This window comes from Branchiostoma floridae, chromosome 2 (genome assembly GCF_000003815.2).
Source record: "Branchiostoma floridae strain S238N-H82 chromosome 2, Bfl_VNyyK, whole genome shotgun sequence".
NCBI classification, from domain to species: domain Eukaryota; kingdom Metazoa; phylum Chordata; class Leptocardii; order Amphioxiformes; family Branchiostomatidae; genus Branchiostoma; species Branchiostoma floridae.
In genome coordinates, this window is record NC_049980.1 from 22,044,692 (window position 1) to 22,064,868 (window position 20,177).

General features: G+C 43.3%; 1 protein-coding gene across 6 annotated transcripts in view; it reads left to right on the forward strand.

Annotated features, from left to right (window-relative positions):
• Positions 1 to 20,177, forward strand: part of LOC118409927 (pleckstrin homology domain-containing family O member 2-like) — a 39,553-nt gene that overhangs the window by 17,042 nt on the left and 2,334 nt on the right. For 3 of the 6 annotated variants that reach the window (XM_035811321.1, XM_035811319.1, XM_035811322.1), the window contains exons 2-8: positions 3,589 to 3,786; positions 12,054 to 12,194; positions 15,763 to 15,900; positions 17,771 to 17,881; positions 18,419 to 18,517; positions 18,904 to 18,994; positions 19,418 to 19,598. In XM_035811321.1, coding sequence (XP_035667214.1) covers positions 3,649 to 3,786; positions 12,054 to 12,194; positions 15,763 to 15,900; positions 17,771 to 17,881; positions 18,419 to 18,517; positions 18,904 to 18,994; positions 19,418 to 19,598 — 899 coding nt within the window. In that variant the 5' untranslated portion in view covers positions 3,589 to 3,648. Of the gene's footprint in view, positions 1 to 2,136; positions 2,270 to 3,588; positions 3,787 to 6,006; positions 6,199 to 12,053; positions 12,195 to 15,762; positions 15,901 to 17,770; positions 17,882 to 18,418; positions 18,518 to 18,554; positions 18,654 to 18,903; positions 18,995 to 19,417; positions 19,599 to 20,177 lie in introns of those variants that run through there. The other 3 variants (XM_035811320.1, XM_035811323.1, XM_035811324.1) reach the window with 3 other exon arrangements.

Here is a 20,177-nt window from a genome sequence, read left to right on the forward strand (position 1 = left end):
GATGATATGACAACTTTATTACCAACTTTATTACACGTTACAGCCCCTTGTGAGTACTTTGGCTGTGTTTGGCACCGGACCATATCCAACTCAGAATTGGGTCAATTTGTTGTCATCACGTACGCGCCTGTCGCACTGGTCGGTCGGTAGGGAGTGATCACATCGCCCTGTATCCGCTTCTGTGTGCGTATCTGGTGAAACATCTTTCTCTGTAAAGCACACAGCTACTGCTCAGCTGATTGTTGAGTTACGGGGTGGAAGGTAGGTGAGGCTAGCTTTCTTTTCATATTCTGTGATCTGTATGCCGTGTTTGCGAGCCCTACCTTACATGATATTATGCTTGGATTGATGCCAAAAAGTCTTACATCAATAAGTGCTATTTTGATTTGTTCCAACAACCTGTACTGTGAATAGTAAGAATAGCACGCAGTTCCGTTCCTGTCATACAAACGTGTGAATGTCATCTCACCAGGTCTGTTTTCAGATACGAAATTACTGCGCGCTTAGAGGCGGTAATTAGAACATTCCGGTCAACACGTCCGCGACCTTAGCAAGGTAACAACTGGTAAGGCATATGTCCGGGCGTGTGGAGTAAAACAACAGGGCCGCATGTTCTGTCAAATGTAGACATGTCAGGTCGACCACTTCTGAGCATTTCAGTGCACAGGTGGCACAGTCTTCAACTGTAACTGACTTTACCACCAGGAAGCTTTAGAATGTTTCATTAACAAATTCAGCACCATGGAGAGGGGTACCATCTTCTTTGCTCCTTTGCAGGAAAAATGCTCCTGGCCCCCATACTCATGATTCTAGAAGAAAAAAACTCCTCAGTAGTTCCCGTAGGCCCCTAGACGTAACGTTAACCACGAAAATGCGTTGAACTATCAAATATTTTTCTTCTTTGCTGTCGTTGCTCTCAGTCTGCTACTCAGTGTTCTTGCTCTGAGCTGTAAACGCCTGTTAACTGTGTGATTTTTATTCGTACTACGGTTTTGGTTTATGATGCCCGAAAGATGACACCAGAACTTCTGGTTCTAAACATTTTCTTCTGTCTGTCACGACGGTGGAACAGATGGTCGTCGACGTTGTTGGTTTTCAAATGGAATATTACCTTTTATCAAACTGCGGAAGGAATAGCAAATGTCTTAATCCTGTTGTCTCTAAGTCCACTTGCCTGATGGGTTTTACCATCTGCCGAGTTTTCTTCGCGTTTCCATAGACTCTGCTGAAGAACAGATGGTATTTTGCCACCGTCATTGCCAGCCTTGTAGCTATGATGAGAATGCCTCAATTGCTAGGATACTAGGCGAGTGGCCAGCCTTTTGAAGGATTATGCATGTAGTTCTGTATTCTATCCCATTTCAGCTGTTTTGGTGCTGTTTCTCCACTTTTAGTCTTTAAATGCGACAGATTTCTCCCAAATGCCTTCATGTGCGTAATTGGTCGTTTGTGCTATATGGTTTCCTTGCGCCGCGATGCGGTTGTTCTTGAATGTGCAGGCTTTAAGACTTACGATCTTTTATCGGGGCCGACATGATTTCGTTCAAGTCGGAACAAACTTCTTGACATTTGTAAATCGCTTTGGAAATGCCCCAAATGGGATATGTGTTTTCTGTATCAGGAAATTCCGTTTCCCCACAACGTCACGTTTGTGATCGATCACAAAACAGCTGCTAAATTACATCACCTCCCCACGCTTCGCTGTCAAGATTGCCCAAACAGAGTCCAGAATTCTAGAAAGTAAATTGTTCGAAAAAATATTTTGCCACCGCATTACCTACCCCCTAGCCTGAGTGTCGTCCTAAGTAGTTTACCCATTCTCTTCACCGTACAGTAACTGGGATGACACTCAGACTACCACACCCTCCAAAGTTTCAGCGCAAAGAGCGATGAACATCAAAGCGGGAAATATGCACCGTATTTGCCATGGCACTGCCAAACTTTCCTTACATGTACTAGTAGGTTATATTGTCCGTGACCGGAGTTAAAGCTTAATCTCATCATAACAAACAATGTCACGGTCTCTTACAAAACTGTTTGACCAGGAATGTAACTTGTGACATCTATATAAGGTCGTTTACGGTATTTCCCCACATCCGGCTGTTCCCCTGCCTCCGGCAAGGAGACCAGAAACATTCTTTTACAGACGTCAACACGGAAATATTTTCAGTGATAGGGCTGGCGAGCACAGAGCTGCATGTTTCAGAAAAGCCCCGTTTTCTTCAGCCAAATCTCATGGTTTGGAGTGTTCTTCCTTGTGTGCTGGGAGGTATGTTAGTTTCATTACGGTCAGAAGGGTTCCTGTGATATAGGCAGGGGTTAACATGTGGAAAATTGATGGTTACACAGTAACGTACAAATATTCTAGGAATCGTGACAAGTTATTCGATAGGGCTTACTTTTGTTTAGGGTTAAACGTTTGAGGTTGGAAGGCTATAGCTACAGTATGATGGGGCCTTCAGCGAAGGCTATAATTCCACTGAGGAGTGCATGTGTGAATATAAGGCCTACAGGAGTTTCTGACATGTCAAACACACACACTCAGGCGCGCTCATCATGTATTGCACGTGTCAAACGCCATTGTAGAGTATTTTCAATATTGTCTGAATTCCTAAGTGTGATCGTGACGTGAACTTTTCTAACGGATATGGATAATTTACAATATACCCTTCTTTGTAACTTCTAGGTGGATAACACTTTATATTCCGTTAAATAGTACCTTCCAAACCGGAAAAAAAGTCATTTCATGCCACATTTATGCATATACTAAACATGGTATGTAAATTGCTGTTACGAAAAGCGATAAGTCCAATCTAAAACCTGTCGCAGGGTAGACCACGGAATTTTCCCTTCATGTGGGAGTCACAGTTCTTGGCTGAAGACGAAATGTCATATCCTTATTGGATTTGGCGGTGCCTTGTCACTAAAGCAACTACCGTCATAACATGCTCGTGTTGACGTCATTTCTTATAACTGCTGCTACCCAAGGCTCACAGTTATAAGTGCTGACCCTGTTCAAGTTCATGGAAATTCATGGAACTCCGATGAGCTTGGTGCTAGCAGCTTTATGTCACATACACTCTTCATTTATTTTATCTCTCAAATTGGGAAAGTATATTGTATCATCGATATCGTATCATCACCCTGAAACCGTGGATAGAATAGCTCCACGGCCGTGGAATTCATCACGTTTGCTGATCAGATGAACTCACACTAGTCTGGGGACGTGAAAAATTCATCAATTTTTTTTGTTGGACTCACGACCAGTACTAGGCTGGGCGATGAACGCCATGGCCGGCCGTAGAAGGGCTTGTTTATACGATATACTAGTGCATGTGCATGATGTGTTCCACTGTGTGCTATGCATGTGACTATGAATTAGGTCAAGGTTAGGATTAAGCTAAATAAGGATTATGGTTAGTGTAAGTCCTTCCATAGCCGTGGCATTCATCGCCAGAAGTAATGAATGAAGCATTGATGATTGATGATGGAGCTCATAACTCCACGAACCCCAGCAACACCTCGTCCTCCAAGATAGTTAACCTCAAAGGTTGAATGTATAAATGTACCTTGCTCTGTCCACTGTAGGACTGAGGAGCGCCACATTTCTGTCCGGACAGCAGTTGGAAGGGCAGGCTGGTTTGAACAATGCGTGAGAACGGAAAGACGGACGCGAACGGTGGGAGGAACAACAAGCCGTCGACGGGTCCGCTGACAAGGGACGACCATCTCCGGCGGACTCTCAGTCTGCGCAGGTCCAAACGAAGATTCACGTGGAAACGGGAGGTGAGAGCTGCAGCATATTTGCTTTATTCCTTTATTCCTTTATTCCTTTATTCCGATACCCTTTAGCCCTATTTAGGGCTAGTCTACCAGGGTTCATATGAAACAATGAAACATACATAAACAAACGAAAATATATACACAAACATACATGTATATATACAAGCAGATAATAATAGATACACAATCATTAAAAATAACTATTGGCTTGAGAAGACTTGATACATTGCTACATGCAACCTTTGCGTCGATCCTTGAATATACAAGACAAAGGTTATATTATAACACTCTAATATTCCAAGTCTTACGCTCTCACTTCATATATATAACTAGAGTTCCGCGATCTCATATCTAAGCCAAGCTTCGACAAATTATATTTTATAAAAATCAACTTATCTACCTAAATAAAACAATAAGCTATGTTGTCCGCAAACAAACAAACAAACAAACACATACATACACAGGCCGCTGTAGTACCAATGGAAAATCCAGGTGAATAATTTTTGAAGTTGACCTGTGTTTCCACAACCGCAACTGAAATACCAAATACCATGAAGATCCATCAAAAGCTTCGCGCTTATCCTGCATACATGCAGACACCACAGCCACTTCACTATGGCATAACTGAAAACATAACCTTTTGGGCGAATATAATATTGATTACGTTGCAACCTGCAATAGATCTATTATCACTTAGTCGATGAGAAATTTAAAGAAATTAGAAAATAATGTTTTAGATCTATTGCAAATTGAAATTAAAAGGTTGCAAAAATCTAATCTACCCAAGTGTCAGAAATGTCCGTCTTTCAGTCAATATTGACCACGTATGGTAAAATGGGAAATGTCGCAGTATGTAAAGCTTGGAGGAAAAAGGGATTTGGGCCTAATTGCTCGGTCCTGGTACTAGTATATAGCATCAAAGCTGAAGCTAAACCGCGCTGTCATGACCAGACTCTGTGAGACTAATCTCCAAGCAGATCTTGCGATGGTTTAAGACAGTAACATAAGCTGGGGAAGGAGTTTAGCCGGCAGAGAAGTTTTATTCTACCGCAGATCTGCTTGGAGATTACAGTAAAATCACCACATTGTCAATGACCCATACCATGCGTTCTGCAGCGTCCCTTACCGGTTTACTCTAGTATCGCATTATAAGGCTTGACAGGATTCAGAATTTCTTATGACCAGAGGTCCCAAGACCCGGATTACCTGGATGTTTTTGTGTATTCTCTGCCGGTTGGCTGTCTTGCTGTTCGTTTTCGTATACCACATGTCAGAGTGAGTCACGACATGGGCTGTACAAAAGGGATAAAAAGCTCAAGCGTTCTCCAACACAAGAAATAGACTTTCCGGACTTTTCAACTGAGTCACTGTCTTCTTCAGCTGTCTGACCCAGTGATTTAGTCGAAAATTCCGGTAGGTCTAATTTCTTGAGTTGGAGAAGTTTAACCTTTTTATAATATAATTTAACAACTCAGATGCACGTTCATGAAAAAGAGACTTGTGGTTTGAGTACCCCTTGCCTACAAACTAGACCTTCCCTGCATAATGGCAATCGCATCACGGATTTGAGATGTGCACATTGATCACATTTATTTGGAAAGTGCGAGCACATGCAGAAACTACATCATTCACGAATCTTGCTACTTGTCACGTTGGTTACCAATACGAAGACTTCGTCCTCTTTATATACAATAATGCAAATTCATTTGTTTTCTCGGGGACTTGATTTTGCGGAAAGAGGAGGAAAATTAGCCTGATTTAATCGCGCTTTCTCAGGCCCGTCGTAATTGCTCCGGATGGCGGAGTTTGCGTTACACAGACTAGAGGAAAATAAGTTTTCAATGTAAGATGAGGAAAATATGTTTTCATGTTTTAAGTTCGCGGTTCAAACAATTCTGTAGTATAGTCGAAATACATTTGAAATGGCTTTGTCATGATTTCGTGATGGAGGGGCTAGGTCGCGAAAAACTACCGCCAACACTATAGGATTTACAGTAATTTCCTCGAACCTGCTGGGCCCCTACTGGCTGGTGAGTTGTCGTGTGCTGTTCAGACATCTGAGAACGAAAGTTGGCCAGACTGGTGGGAAAACCCAAAATACCACTTAAGTCGGAATGATTGAGAGAAGGAAACCACCGGTTGTGACTCATTCAAGATTCCCGCCGCTAAAGGACGGACTCCCATCGCCCAAAGCAGCCGTGTCACAACACATTGCGCCTGCGCGCAGATTCCATTGGCTGTACGGAGGAGAGATCGTGAGAGACAAGACGGTTCGTTCATGCGCGTCCTGCGATTTTTCCCTCGATGCAAATAACGATGAAGATCCAAACGGAAGGAGTGTAGGCCAGGAATCCATGCATCTGAGGAGAGGGTTTTCTTCGAGGGGGACTTAAGGGGCCGAGGATGTCCAGCCCGGTAAGTGGGGTTTGTGCTACAGAAGCGGCGCTAGTGCTGTGTGTATAATTCACTATTCACATTCATGCAGCATTTTAACCCGTGTCGGGTAATTGAGATTCTGTGTATACACTTAAGGCTGCTGGGCAAAGAGCAAATGTCGGCTGTTCAATCTAACGGACAAGAAGTCGATTGGAGCCGACATTCCGGTAGCCAGGACGGAGCGTGTCGAACATGATGCGGCGTCGGTGGGCAGGGCAACGGGGCCCGCTCATATTTGATCCGATTCAGCCGGCGGTACCGTACGATGGGGAATACACCACCCGGCTGGCAGCTGTTTTTCAGCCATTATGTCAGCATGGCCACCACGAAAGAAAATCTACGGACAATTACGTTCCCATGGGAGCAGTATTTGCTCCGCTCCACTGGGAAAAAGGTCGTGTAGATTACATGCTTTATGTCAGTGTAAATATCTACATCTGCGCACGGCACCACTAGAATCAACCCTTGCCCCCAGACCGCTTCCTGGAATGCGCACGTTCCCGGAAGCAATGCATTTCTTTAAACGTTGGTTTATTCAAGGTCACGTTCTGTAACCGCTCTCAACACGAAATTTCCCAAGACCCTAGCTGTAACTATGGACCCTGAGCGTAGATTGCATGTCTTCTTGTTCACACTATGTAAATCTGACAGGATATGATACACGTAGAAAACAATTAACGTATAAACAACGCAAATCTTGTATTTTTGTATTCCAGGGTTGTTAGACAATATCTGAAAATTGTGTCAGTTATCAATTCATGAGCAATAAATAGTTCGGTCGGTTGGAAGATATTTCCACGAATAATACGTGTTCTATAAAAGGCGACTCCCAGCCATATGAGACAGTGTTTATTTGCGCTAGATTGTATTTATTTACCTTTCCATCCCGCCCATCCCCAATGTCTGGAGTTTGACTGTAGCTAGTCATATATCAATACAGATTCAATTATTGTCTAATTGAGGGATAATGGACTTGCTACGATTATTCTCCCCATATTAATACATGACACAAAGCTGTAATTCAGTCAGGGCTTACCGCTACCGGTGGCAGTGTATATAATAAGAATGATATTGAGATCTACCCAAATGATTCTGGTGTCTTGCGACTGGCGAACTTGTAGATTTTCGAGTACATTTGTAAATTGTGCTAGTATTTATAGGCCTACAGATTGAAATGAGACTCCGATTGATTTCCATACGTCCTTTGCGTTGCCCTTCCCCCACCAGAGGTGCTTATTCACTGTCCTTCGCCGCTGACATATGAGAATATTTTATTCCACCCCTTGGATAAGTAATTGCGCTGTGGTGCCCCTGTCCCGTCTCATGTTACGTCTCGTACCAGACGTACGTGTGATAGATTCGGGATGGTCTACCTACGTTTTAGGGGTGTTCCAAGATCAAGGAAACAGACCATTTTCAGCAAACGCACATGTATCCATGATGCAGCACTTTCCACTAATATAGTAATAAGGATTACTCTTGGGTCACTTGTGTAGAACTGCAAATATTTGCGTGGCAAATGTCCTGCCAATGATTCGACACAGGCGAAAAAAGATACATTTGTGTTGAATCTTATTTCCGTTTTTCCTGTCTTGACGACTTGAGTAAGAAGTTGCATCGCAAATTCTTGGCCGAAGGCAAATTGCAAGTCACAGGAAAAAGACAAACAAACAATTACAACTGTTTAACTAATCTCCACTCTTATCTATCGCCCAGTATCGGTGGCATAAGGAGTTTAGCTGGCCAAGGAGTGGCAGAACACTCCTTGGCCAACGAAATTCCTTATGCCACCGGTAGATAAGAGTGGATATTACAATATAACGCGTGACTGACATAAACAATAAAAGTTTTCTGTAAACAGTATTGACCTTTGTTTGGTTCTTTGCCATAAAGCATTTTCACACACATCCGTTGCAGACATTCTATCCGTGAACTACAGGGAGCAACTCAAATCCTTCGGCAAGAAATCCGGGGGAAGATTAGTCTACATTTTCTATAGTCTCATTGAATCGAGCATGTTTTTGTTCTATTCATGCCCACCGCAAGCCAATCGCGCTGTATTGTAAGGAACGGAGTCACCATAGAACTGAAATCAACTGACTGGAACGTCATGCTGTTTTTAGATGAATCAAAAAGCAAAGAAAGAGTGGCGTCGTCGTCTAAATCGTCTGTGTTTGTTTGCGTCCGCGTTAGCCAGTCCCAAATCCACTAGCCTGGCATCCAAGCCTACTATAGCTGCCTGCCCAATCCTTCGTTCTCTCACGTAAATAGCGTAAGAGGCCGAAGAGACCAGGCAGCTATAGTATAATAGGTTTGGATACCAGGCTAAAATCTACAGGATAAAGCGATGCAAAACTACGGGCCCGCTCACATCCGTCGTGCGATCGCAACTGTCTTGTTACGGAGAAGCTGTCCTCGATTCATATTGGCCGATTCTGTCACAGGATACTTCATTGACATCAAAATCGTACGACTGTCTACGACAAAGTGACCGCGCCGTAACCTAACGTATGCATATCACACTTCATACATTAAAGAATAGGATGACACTTGAGTTATTTTTGTCATTTCTAACACGATAAATCGTACAGTGTAACCAAGAAGGTTCAGTTCATGTTCAGGGAGTGCTCCTGGGTTTCTAAAGGTGTAAATTGATTTACATGTAATAATGAAACACGAACCTTGGGTGTGAAACATTGATGTGATTGATCGAGCGAGAGTGTAAGTACGTGAGATTTGATAACCTCATTGAATGAACCAATGCCAAATCTCCAATCAGATGTTGGACGATCGTAACGTTTTCTCACTGTTAGGGTTCTTAATCTTAGGGGTGAGAGTCTGTCAGAGAGGCCCGGCAGTGTTGAGACAACGATGCATCTACTTGGAGATAACCAGACAAGGCCGTGTGCAGAGGGTTTGGCCATCTCACGCCAAAGCCTCCCTGCCTCCTCTTGACGTCTGTTGTGTACATTGAAGTATGATCGGTATTCCGGTGACGTACATTGTATTGGGTGTGGGCGGGAAAACGGGCTCTTGACATGCAGACGACATATGGTCACGTCCACACTGTTCAACACCATTTAAAGCTGTCCTCATTTCGACCTCTATGTCGTGACTGCCCAGTTGGCATGGCAATGGCTCTCAAGTCGTGACCATAGACAGCTTAGAAGCCTGGCTGGCTTGGTGTTGCTATGTAACTGCTTCTCCAATAGCCTCGAGTAATTTGGGGTTGCGGAAAAACTCCCTTTCCCGGCAGAGAGCTTTAGCCCATGTTGAAAATGGCGAATCAGTGCTCCTGCGAAAGGGGAAGTCTGCGAAGGAAGCTACTTATGGCCAAAACCTACCCTCCAAGCATGCCAACTTTAAGGTAAGGCTTCGGCTTTAAAAAAACAACTTTTTATGCGTTTTTAATGGGCTTTCTATTTTGTACCGTTTTTTAAATAATTTTCTCGCGGCGTACATAAGGAATACGACAGAAAATAGAAAGCCCAATAAAAACGCACATGAAAAGAAAAGAAAAAAGAAGAAAAGCCAAACCTCTGCTTGGGAAGTAGCCAAAACATCGCATCTCGACTTTGTGCGTACATTGTCACTAAGGCTTCGCTGATCAATTAAGTCATATTTATCGAGAACCATGTACGTGGGTAAGAAGCACGTCAGAAATGGGATAATTAGTGGCATCATCAACTTCCAATACACGGTGTTCCGTATAGTCCCTCCACGGCGTCAGACACCCACCCAGTCGTAGTAGAGCTAATGTCGAGGGAATGATATCATTTACTCTGGTCCCTGCACAATAATTCACACTCTACAATTATGCTGGAAATGACACGTAGCGTAGCGTCGACAATACATTCGTCATGCAAAAAATATATTTTAATACATGTTCTGTTCTAACATATTTAGATATGATATGAACAATACAAAGTTTATTTTTCACAGCAGAAAATTAATATATACGCAACAGAAGTCGTGTGCACATCCAGCAAAAGCCTGCTACCTCATTGGTGTTACAAAATATAGCTTCGAAAGAAGCATTGGTCCTCTGCAATAGATGCTATGTCAATTAAGTGCCAACCGAAATACAAAGCTAGAATGTACAGCAATCTGTCGCTTGGAAAAAATCATATTTCTATAAATCTGTGGCGATTATTATCTTGTTTACCGTGATATCAGTCGGGAATTCCCGTCTCTAGGGAAGGGCGGTGCTGTGGAAGATGGAGGACCAGACGTGCTGTTTGGTTATCAATTATTCATATTTCATCGCTCTAGTCGGGCTGGCCTCTAATGGAGAGAAATTGGCCTGTCAATTAACTCATAACGGCACGGACATATTTGATCATTCAATTTTACCTTGCGGAACATTTGGTTCCGAGTGGGACGGCTGAAGGAGATGTAAAAACAACAGATGGGACATAACCGAGATGGACGTTTGTGGGAGGCAAGGCAAAGCACTTAAGTCAGTACAGGAGCCGTGTGTGTGTGTTAACCATATATAATTTACAAACCTCTAGATAAATGTCCGGTAGCTTTGAATTTAACATAACGTGGTTTGGGAGTGAGCCATTTCTGTGTGATCGAAGACGAACGTCACTTCGTTATGGATTGAGTTCGATACAATGATAAACACACAGAGCTGTTCACATTACTTTCCGCTTGCTCTAAAGAATTTGCTACTCTCTGTTCGATAGATAAACTCAACTACATTCTGGGAGGCGATAATGTGTGTACAAGTAGGCAAATATATCCACGATTGTTTATACCGTAGAACCAATAGTATAAATCATGCTAGACCCTTTATGCTGATGTATTCATACCTATAGATATCCATATATATGTGTTAAGTTGTACTGTAAGTAGTTGTTATACATGTAGACCTTACGAAAGTCACTGTACTTTTGTCGTGTCAATAAAGATTGTTGTGTGGGCCTCCCGACAAGACAAGGATTCACGGACCTTTGAAAGAAAACAAACAAATAAAAATAAACAATCACCCAGGTGGGCACAATGGCGCGCGTCGTTAACTCCTCTTATTAAATACATGTACAATATCATTGTAATTTGCCAACCGATCGTCGATAGTCTTATTCCAACGAACAACATAGATGGATAATTGTCCCATGTAAATGTTTTAAGTTCAAACATTACTCAATGGCCTATATGTCCTGTGGAACATTGAAAGATAAGTGATTATTCTGTTACCGGTCTTTGCAAATTTGTACAAACGTAACCATTGATGACCTATTTTTTTTATCATAAATATTTTACTTTCTGCTTTCGAATTAGTTACTGACCACGACAATGTAACATTATGTTTGAATACCATATAATGACGGCATTCCGTATGCAGGGAATGTCCGAGCTCAACGAGCCATGAGTACTTGCTGTATAAGGACAAGTAGGTCATGACCTCCTTTCCGAGACATCACAGTTGCTACCCGTATAATGTCAAAAACAAAATTCGATGACGATTTCATGTTGCATCATGTGATCCATTCGTTTTGATAAGGTTTTATAGTAACATCGACTAGATCCACGTGCTCTGAAAATGTTCTGCAGAAGTACGTCCCAATAGTCTTATTCGTATCTGTGTGTTCTGAATAATGAAAAAAAATCATTTAAAGTGAAAATTACAAAAACACAGAGTGCTGGAAAGATTGAATCAACGACGTTAATATCAGCAGTTGTGTCTCTACCACACAGTGCTTTGGTAGCACACGCACAGGATACGCAACAGGGTCAACATGTAGATCTCCTGGCAATTGTAATAGTACATTGAAAGCCACACGAAACGTTTTCACAGACTAATCATGACGGTTTGCTGTGTTCCACAGGCTATCCCCGGTGCCAAGGCGCATGAAGGCCCGGAGAAGTGCGGTTGGCTGACCAAGCAGTGCGGAAAGGGCCTGCTGGCGTCATGGAAACGGCGCTACTGTGTTCTCAAGAGGCCATTCTTCTTTTACTACGAAAAAGAGGTGAGGAAGGGTTGTGCCCCGTCGTGTCAGTCAGGTTTGAATATTTGGGGCGTGATAGAGGGATACTAGTAGTATATGGGAATCTTCTGTAAGATAGCGACTAGCTGTGAAATTCTGGAACAAAAAGATGAGGTCCAAATGTTCGTTATTGTGTTTCATTGAGCAGATCTCCAGGGTTTTCCTATTGGAGCACGAAATACTACAAACCACTACTCCCAAGCAGAGGAAACAAAATGGGGCATATGATCTTCCCCACCTCTACTTGGATAGTAACAAAGCACCCAAAACATTGCCATACACAGGTGCGGATCTGGTCATACATGATGCAATGTAAAGTGTTCCTTGGGGAGGAAATCGTTCTATAGATGTTGCATTTACATTCTGCATCCACACTGAATGTACCATTTCTGCCCATGCCACAGATCGATCACTAACTTTCTACTGTATCTATATAATGTACCTCTCTATCTTACCGCAATAGAAAGGCAGTTGAAGCATTGTTATCGTGTAAACCCATTTACTTCAACTATTCTGCTTTGTACACGACCATTGTTACATTGTCTCTTTGTCAGCCCATCCGTTTCCGAAAGGAAGCGATTGCCTACAGAACAGTGGACGAACTTCGATTTTGTGTCACGTTACATATTGTTCAAGCGAACACGAACATTAGCGTTGCCGTTAACAGTTAAGATGTTCCGTATAAGCGCCAGTTATGTATTCGTGAATACGATGTTCCAACAATATAAAAGCGCATTTGGAACCGATGGGTAGATATATTGATATAGAGCAAAATGGTAAATCACCCGGTAGCTGGTAAATCACTCTCTACACACTGAGAGCTGTGGAATTTTTTTATGAATAATTTGTACTGAATTGTGTAAAAAAAAAAAATTTAAAAAGCAAATGATCTAACAGTTGCACATCGCCACTTCAGGCCCCGATATCTTGATATAAGCGTGACCTTTTAAAGGGGGTCATTTCTACGGGAGCTGACCTAGTCATCTGGGGTCAATCCGGGTCAGTAGTTCACTGATGTCATATCATGATGGTTCGAGGGTCGATAAGTGTCGTCTGATCGGGCGTTTCTGGGGCATGGAGACTTTAACGGATTGTTTTAGATACATGTGCTTTTTGCAAGGTGGTGACTGATCACTAGCCAAAATCTTGTCAAATTCAGGTAAATTGCATTTCAGATTTTGCCAAAGTGGCTTCTTACCGATGATATTTTTAAGGTAGGAAAATGCATGGTTTGAAATGAAAAAGTTGGCGTCCAATGTTGAAAGTTATATTCATACAACGTTCGTATCAATTATGCTGCTCTAAAACGAATCCTTAATTCCCTGTAATGCTTCCATTCCCTTTGCTAATCCCTCTGGACAGAGTATCCACAATGACATTGATCAGATTATGAATGTTTGATGAAGAAATGGGTTAATATTTACAGGGAAGGTTTGAAGGCTCTCGCGTTTGCGGTTTGTACAATATCTAATAAGTCAGCAGGCAATGGCTTTTACGTTTAGCACAAGTATTGTAAAGTATATTGGCCCCCATGGTATTATAAAAAGACTTTCCTCTTCCGGCTTCCCGAATGTTTCCAAGGCCGCACGTTTAAATCAGTATGCTGTACCATCATCTCATATCCGAAGCTTTGCAGTTGAAAAACGCGATTGTATCAAAATCCCCTGCGAAACTTTGCTAGGCCTACAAATCACGAATATAATATTCAATCACGTATCTAATCTCCGACTAGATAAACGACCAGAATGGATAATCCCTAAGAAAGTGAGTAACACACTCAGAGTTTTAGCTGTAATGATTTTGAATATTCCCAAGAAAATGTTGATGTTACATATTTCGAAACCATTGAATATGAATGCCCCATTACCGAATTGTTGGTTACAAATGGCACGGATTACTTACTGATGGCATGCTATCATGGCCGTAATCTCAAATGAATTGATTTTTACGTTGTGGAATTGTGCCTGTCCTTTCTGAATGAAAGGAAAAATTACCCAATTGTTGAAACGGATCATATTGTGTGAAGTTGAACAATATCTTTCCTCGTGTTTTGTTATTTTTCAGGTGAAGATGATATGGAACTTCCTTCTTTTCTGTCTTTAGTAACTGGAGATTGGTTCTGTCCATGGTGAAACGCGGGTCCAGGGCACATCTATGTGCTAATGAGTTCCAATAACGTGGCAGCCCTCACCCTCATGTTGCTATTTCCCACCTGTGTTATTATATGCTGACGCAGTGCGCACACTGGGATATGATATACACCATGGAATTGGCTTGTTTTCAACGGATGGCGGGCTCCATATGGCCAACATGGCGCAACAAATTCCGGACTAACTAAAGCTAGCGGGTAGAACATCAGGAGGCAGAGAACGTACAGGCACACTTGATGATAAGTCCCCTGGTGACGACCCGTGGAGCAGCACGTGCATTTGTTCACGTCGAGCGCAATTTTCAGCTCCACATTTCTTTGACATTGAAATGCGACGTGTTTCACGTTTTGAATTAAAATTCACGCAGAGTTGTGATGCCCCCTCCCAGGGTTTTACCAATGATGCAGATTGTGTATGGACTGTGACTACCGGTGTCTTTTTTAGTCAGGTAAACCCTGAAAGTGCTCTAAAGCCAAGTCGGTTTATCATTGAACTTGAAGGTTGATACTGAGGAAATCGTCTGATTAAATAGCGCCCCTAGCAGCCCTCCCAACTGATCGACTATTAGTGTCACAACAGGGACGGGGCTTACGCTAGAAATGTCAAAGTCCTTCTACGTGACTGAGGAAACTTATTTTACCAATAGCGGTGATCGAAATGTTCGTTCGTTTCTCAACAGGCTGTGTGCAAGCAAATCTTATACCTATACTTTTATGTTCCCGTAGAATGTCCCTGGCATTTTTCCATTCAGTATTCTAACGTTTTGGTCCAATTAATCCCCGAACTCCATTTCAAATTCAAACTTTCTGCGCGAACGGCAATCCCTCACCGGGGTCATGCCCCAGCCATCCCTCTCGGAATGAGCAGTTATAACTATTTCACGGGAAATGGCGGTATAATGGGCGGGGGAACGTCCGTAGAGATGAGTAAGTGATAACCGTATGCGTGGCACGTGCGATAACATTTACCGCTCGTAAAAGATGGCGTCAGATGGTCAGCCATGATTACTAGGAGGGTTATCATGCTGTTAGGTTTGTAAATGCCATCTTAGCGCCATCGCACCGTACCATGTTCTAAAGATCAAAGAATTGACTCATCCTTCAAGGGTCATGGACGCTTCGATTGGTCTTCGGTACCTTATTATTCCAACAAAGCTGGGATAGAAAGAGGAGGCAGTGACAAACTTTGGTTGCTATAAAATGCTGAGATTGCTTATTTATTTGAGCAGTGCCGTCTGACGAGCGCATTCCTCGGAGACGTATGTTGAGTTTACGTAAGTGCCAATAATCAGTCGGACGTAGAACACGACCATGGATCTGTGTTGATACCAGGAGATTCTTTGCTCCTCGTTCCCATGAATTCCCTTTACCGTGATCAACAGTGTTGTTTGTCGTTCCCAGGACTCCGATGGCAGTGAGAAGTCGGCCGGCGGGTTTGATCTCGGAGACTACGACAGGTGTGAGGAGGGCACCAAGAAGGACTGCCGGAAGAGCCCCAACTCCATCGTGGTTGTGCCTTCATCCACGGCAGGAAACGATGTACGTTATTCCGTATAGACAGGCCTTATGGAACATCATGCTTGGTCGGTTTTACAAAGAAATTGACTTTTATACGGAATTTTACTTTCATTCTCATTGATTAGCTTCGCTTTTGAAACATTGCATTATAGTTTGTTACGCACATGATCATACAAAAACAGTACTTTCTTTGACAGTACTTGACCTAGGATGCTTTGGGTTACTAGTATTCTGGACTCCATTCCCCTTGCCAAATGTCAGAAGTTTTCAAAGAAAAGACCGTCGCTCTTAATTTACGACATTCGTTGCAAGGCACAACTTTTGATAATACGTTATAGAACATCTTACTCGGAGACGTAATCTCCAAATTTTTCATGAGACCATGGACGTGACAGACAGGTAAACGTTGTGTGAGAAGGGTCAGCTAGATCAAACATCCGTCAGCAGCTACTAGTATGTCGAGAAATTCCAACTCAGGGCCCCGTCACATTTTTCGTACGATAGGTTCACGACATCGAATTGAAGGTGTTCTTGGATGTGTCGTACAATATCTGGGCACCTTGTGATCGGTTCTGTCATAGTCTTACTGAAAGTCCTATGACGAAAAGTCGCAGAAAGAATGTGACTTCGCTTTAACTACGTGTATATCAGGTTAATGTTGCGTTGCCTGTGCATGCGGGCGCCAGCTCGGTTCAGCAGTTTTATGATACCGCCATCTAGGCTAGGATTCATGTTACGGTGGAGAGTGTAATAAGCATTTCATGTATTGACATAGAGCTGTGCTTTATAGTAGCATGAATGTTTCTCAACCATGTCACCATATTCGTTTTCCTAAGAAACATAAATCTGATTTTGCCAAACACATAAACACACGTGTACACCAACCCACAATCGTATATCCGTAGTGTATACGGACGATCTGTGTAGTAATCTACTCGGGGAATAAAAGGCACTGAAGCTTTAAGACGACCTTCCAGTGAGACCTGCTGCAGGCCTCTGGAAGGATTTCCGACAAGGCGAATGTGCGGCAGTCAATATCGATTTTACCTCAGTCTCTGAGGAAGGCGCCAATGTAGGATGGGAGGAACAACGCGTCTGCCTCCGACCCCATCAAAACCAGCATACAGCCATAAATCTGTCTTCTATTTGTTACCTCGATCCTCCACATATCATCCCTATTCAACACGCCCACATCTATCCTGATTAGACTATACCTTCTACCGACCTGCTGGATGGATCAATAGGTGTCGTCCCAGTTACAGTCAGTGCCCTTTTCAACGCCCCATAGTCGTTAAACATGCACATGTCAAACGATTTTCACGTCAACGCTTCCAGAGCGTGAGTCTGAAACGATGCGCTTTTCTTCTAGGAACCAGGTCATTTGTGCATTTAAATGGAGCTTTGTGTGCTGCCTCATCTGAAAAGATTAAGTAAAAGAGCGAGCAAAAAATCTGAGAGACAGTCTCAGGATCAAACCCACAAAACTGCTTTAGCCGTTGTGAGTAACAAGACCAATGCGGAAATATCTCACAGACTTAATGCAGTTTTGTATTGATTTCGGATGCCAATGACTGGACTATCAATTCTGCACATTGGAATGTGTCTAGATATTTCATGGGTACCATCAAAATATTTATGTCGTAGAGATGACAAAAAGGAACGATACAGACGATCGCTCAAGCGGAATGTGGCAGAGGAATATTACATGTCTTTTCATATATCTTTTAAAATTCCAAATCACGCCCGGTCCCCTCCCCAAAGATGGATGGGAAAATAATTTTCGATGTAGTCTGGATTTTACATCACACTCTTAAATAAAAGTTGGAACGTCCTTTAAGCCCCTCAACAGCCCGTCTTTTCTAATATCATGTCTGATGACGTTATTTACCAGGTGTTGAAGATGCTGTTCTTCGCTGACAGTAAAGAGGAGAGAGACGCCTGGATAAAGGCCATCAACTCCGCCATAGAGAAGGCAAAGCACCCTATTGTCATCGACTCCGAGGTAGGAACATTTTTATAAGTATCGTCACTTCATCCTCGCTTGCATACCCCTTTCGGGCCTTTCCCCTAAAGTCTGCGACCGAAGCGCTGAGCAACCCAAAACTTGACAGGTTGCTCATCGAATTTGATGTAAAACGATATTTTCACGTTTAGTCAGTTTTGTTTTTGTTGATACGTCGTGTATTACAATTCACATTTCAATTCTAATGTCAAGAATCGCGAAAAAATCACATTAGTCGCTCAGCGATCGCTGTCTAGAGCAAAGGGGGCATCAGCAGTACGCAATGATTGTCCTGACTGACATACAGTCCTTCAGTCAGTCCTTCATGGGCTAACGCAGATTACAATCCGCTACCGAGATTGCGACTATACTAGCGTTATGTGACAACATTTGTTGTGTTATGTGGAGGCAAGACTTGACACATACAGGTAGGACTGGCTTATATATCCATATACATGCCACACAATGATTTCTGTCTCACCATCGCACCATGTACCATCTGAGCTGACCAGGTCACACATTACGTTCTGTCCACAGTACGAGGACGACGGCACCCCGACCCGGCCGCTAGAACACGTCACCAAAGAACGGCCAAAGCCCAGGGGACGGCGGCCTCCCACCAGACAAGCACTCAGGGTAAACATATTACTACTTTCTCTCCTGTTCTTTCTAGAAATCGGAAACTTTCCAACAAGACATGGGATCGGCAGTTGTCCCAGGGGGCGACCAAGACTCCGCTGGCTCTGTCACCGGAAACAGGAAGTCACATCATGTGCGTATCGGGAGTCTGGTAGTTGTCTTATGACTATCATGAAAGATGTTGGAAAGTTGATGTATGATTTAAGCATGTGCACGAAACCGACGCTTGGATAAATTTTGGGTGTCTCAAGCGGCGTCAACCTGATCATACTAAAACGGCATGCATCCTATCGCTTTGTTTTCCTTTTTGCAAAGGATTTCATGGTTACACAGTTACAATGATCGCCTACAGTTAAGAGTGCTGTTATTTTACCCATGTGCAGGAAGAAGCCAAATTCGTGAATTCGCCCAGTCATGATCCACGTTTTCGTATGCTGACTGTGGGTATGAAAGGATTCGAAAGAAACAAAGAAGGTAAGAAAATAAAGAACTCATGTATCATTTACACACACATAGAGGTCGGCTAGCACTTTGGGACAGAACCAACGAAATCAAGCTGGAATTTCAGTATGGGAAACATAGTCCTTCGATTCTGGAAAAGTTGAACTATAATTTCCAACGCGAAAAGTGGACTTACCCAAATTTTCGATTGAATAGTCCTACGATGTTCTGTACGAAGACTCCAAACCACAGCAAAGAAAACAAAAATGAAGTGGTGTGGCTACGTGTCACGGTCCAGAGAGGAAGAAATTTGAGGGACAGGTGAGATAGATGGAAAAAAATGGCTGTGAAATCTTCTGTGGTGCCCCAACAAAGAGATAGATGGTATGAGAGTCCTGTATTGCAAGGTATGGTATGTTCCGTGCACTACATTAACTATGTCTTTATCGGTTGCAGAGACAGAAAGCGAAGGGGAGTGCTCCGTGCTGTCCACAGCCTCGCCCCGCCCGTCTGAAATCAAACGCCAGGTGCGCCAGCAGACCTCTCCGCTGGTAGACCACAGCTACACCAGTAAGACCAGCCGGTCAGCCTCCCCGGCCTCCCTACCCTCCACTCCTGCCTCGCCAGCTAGCACAAGGTGGGATGTCGTCATTGCCTTTGGGTGTGTAGGCTGGTGTGACAGTAAGCAACTGTGTTGTTAAGACTAATCAATAGCTCGGCGTTCGTGTATGTCTCGAGAAGCATTTCCCGTTTCCGACCATAGAGACATTTATCATGGCTTATTCATGCAAACAATGTCATTGTGCACCTCCTCCATACCGTGCCCGTTGCTTGTACGAATAAATATGTCATGCAACGGCCCTGACATGCCGGCCTGCGATCCGTTCTTTTCCCTGCGCTAGCAGTCAGCCAATCGGATACTCCCCTTCTGTTGATGAAGTTACCAGCCAGTCGCGTTGCCTCTTGACCGTAGGCAACGATGGGATTGGTTTAAGACGTTTAACGCTGCGAAAAGGACAGATCACATGCCGGCACGCCAGGACCTGACACGATCGCGAGAGGATGTCAATGCGATGTCTCTCATTTACGTACGCATTATGTACATTCCATCCATGTCGCTTTCAGCAACACTCTCCCTACTGGCAGGAGGAAGTACAAGTTATGAGCTAGGACAGAGGTGTAACCCCGGCAGTTGCAAGTACGGGTCTTTGGCACG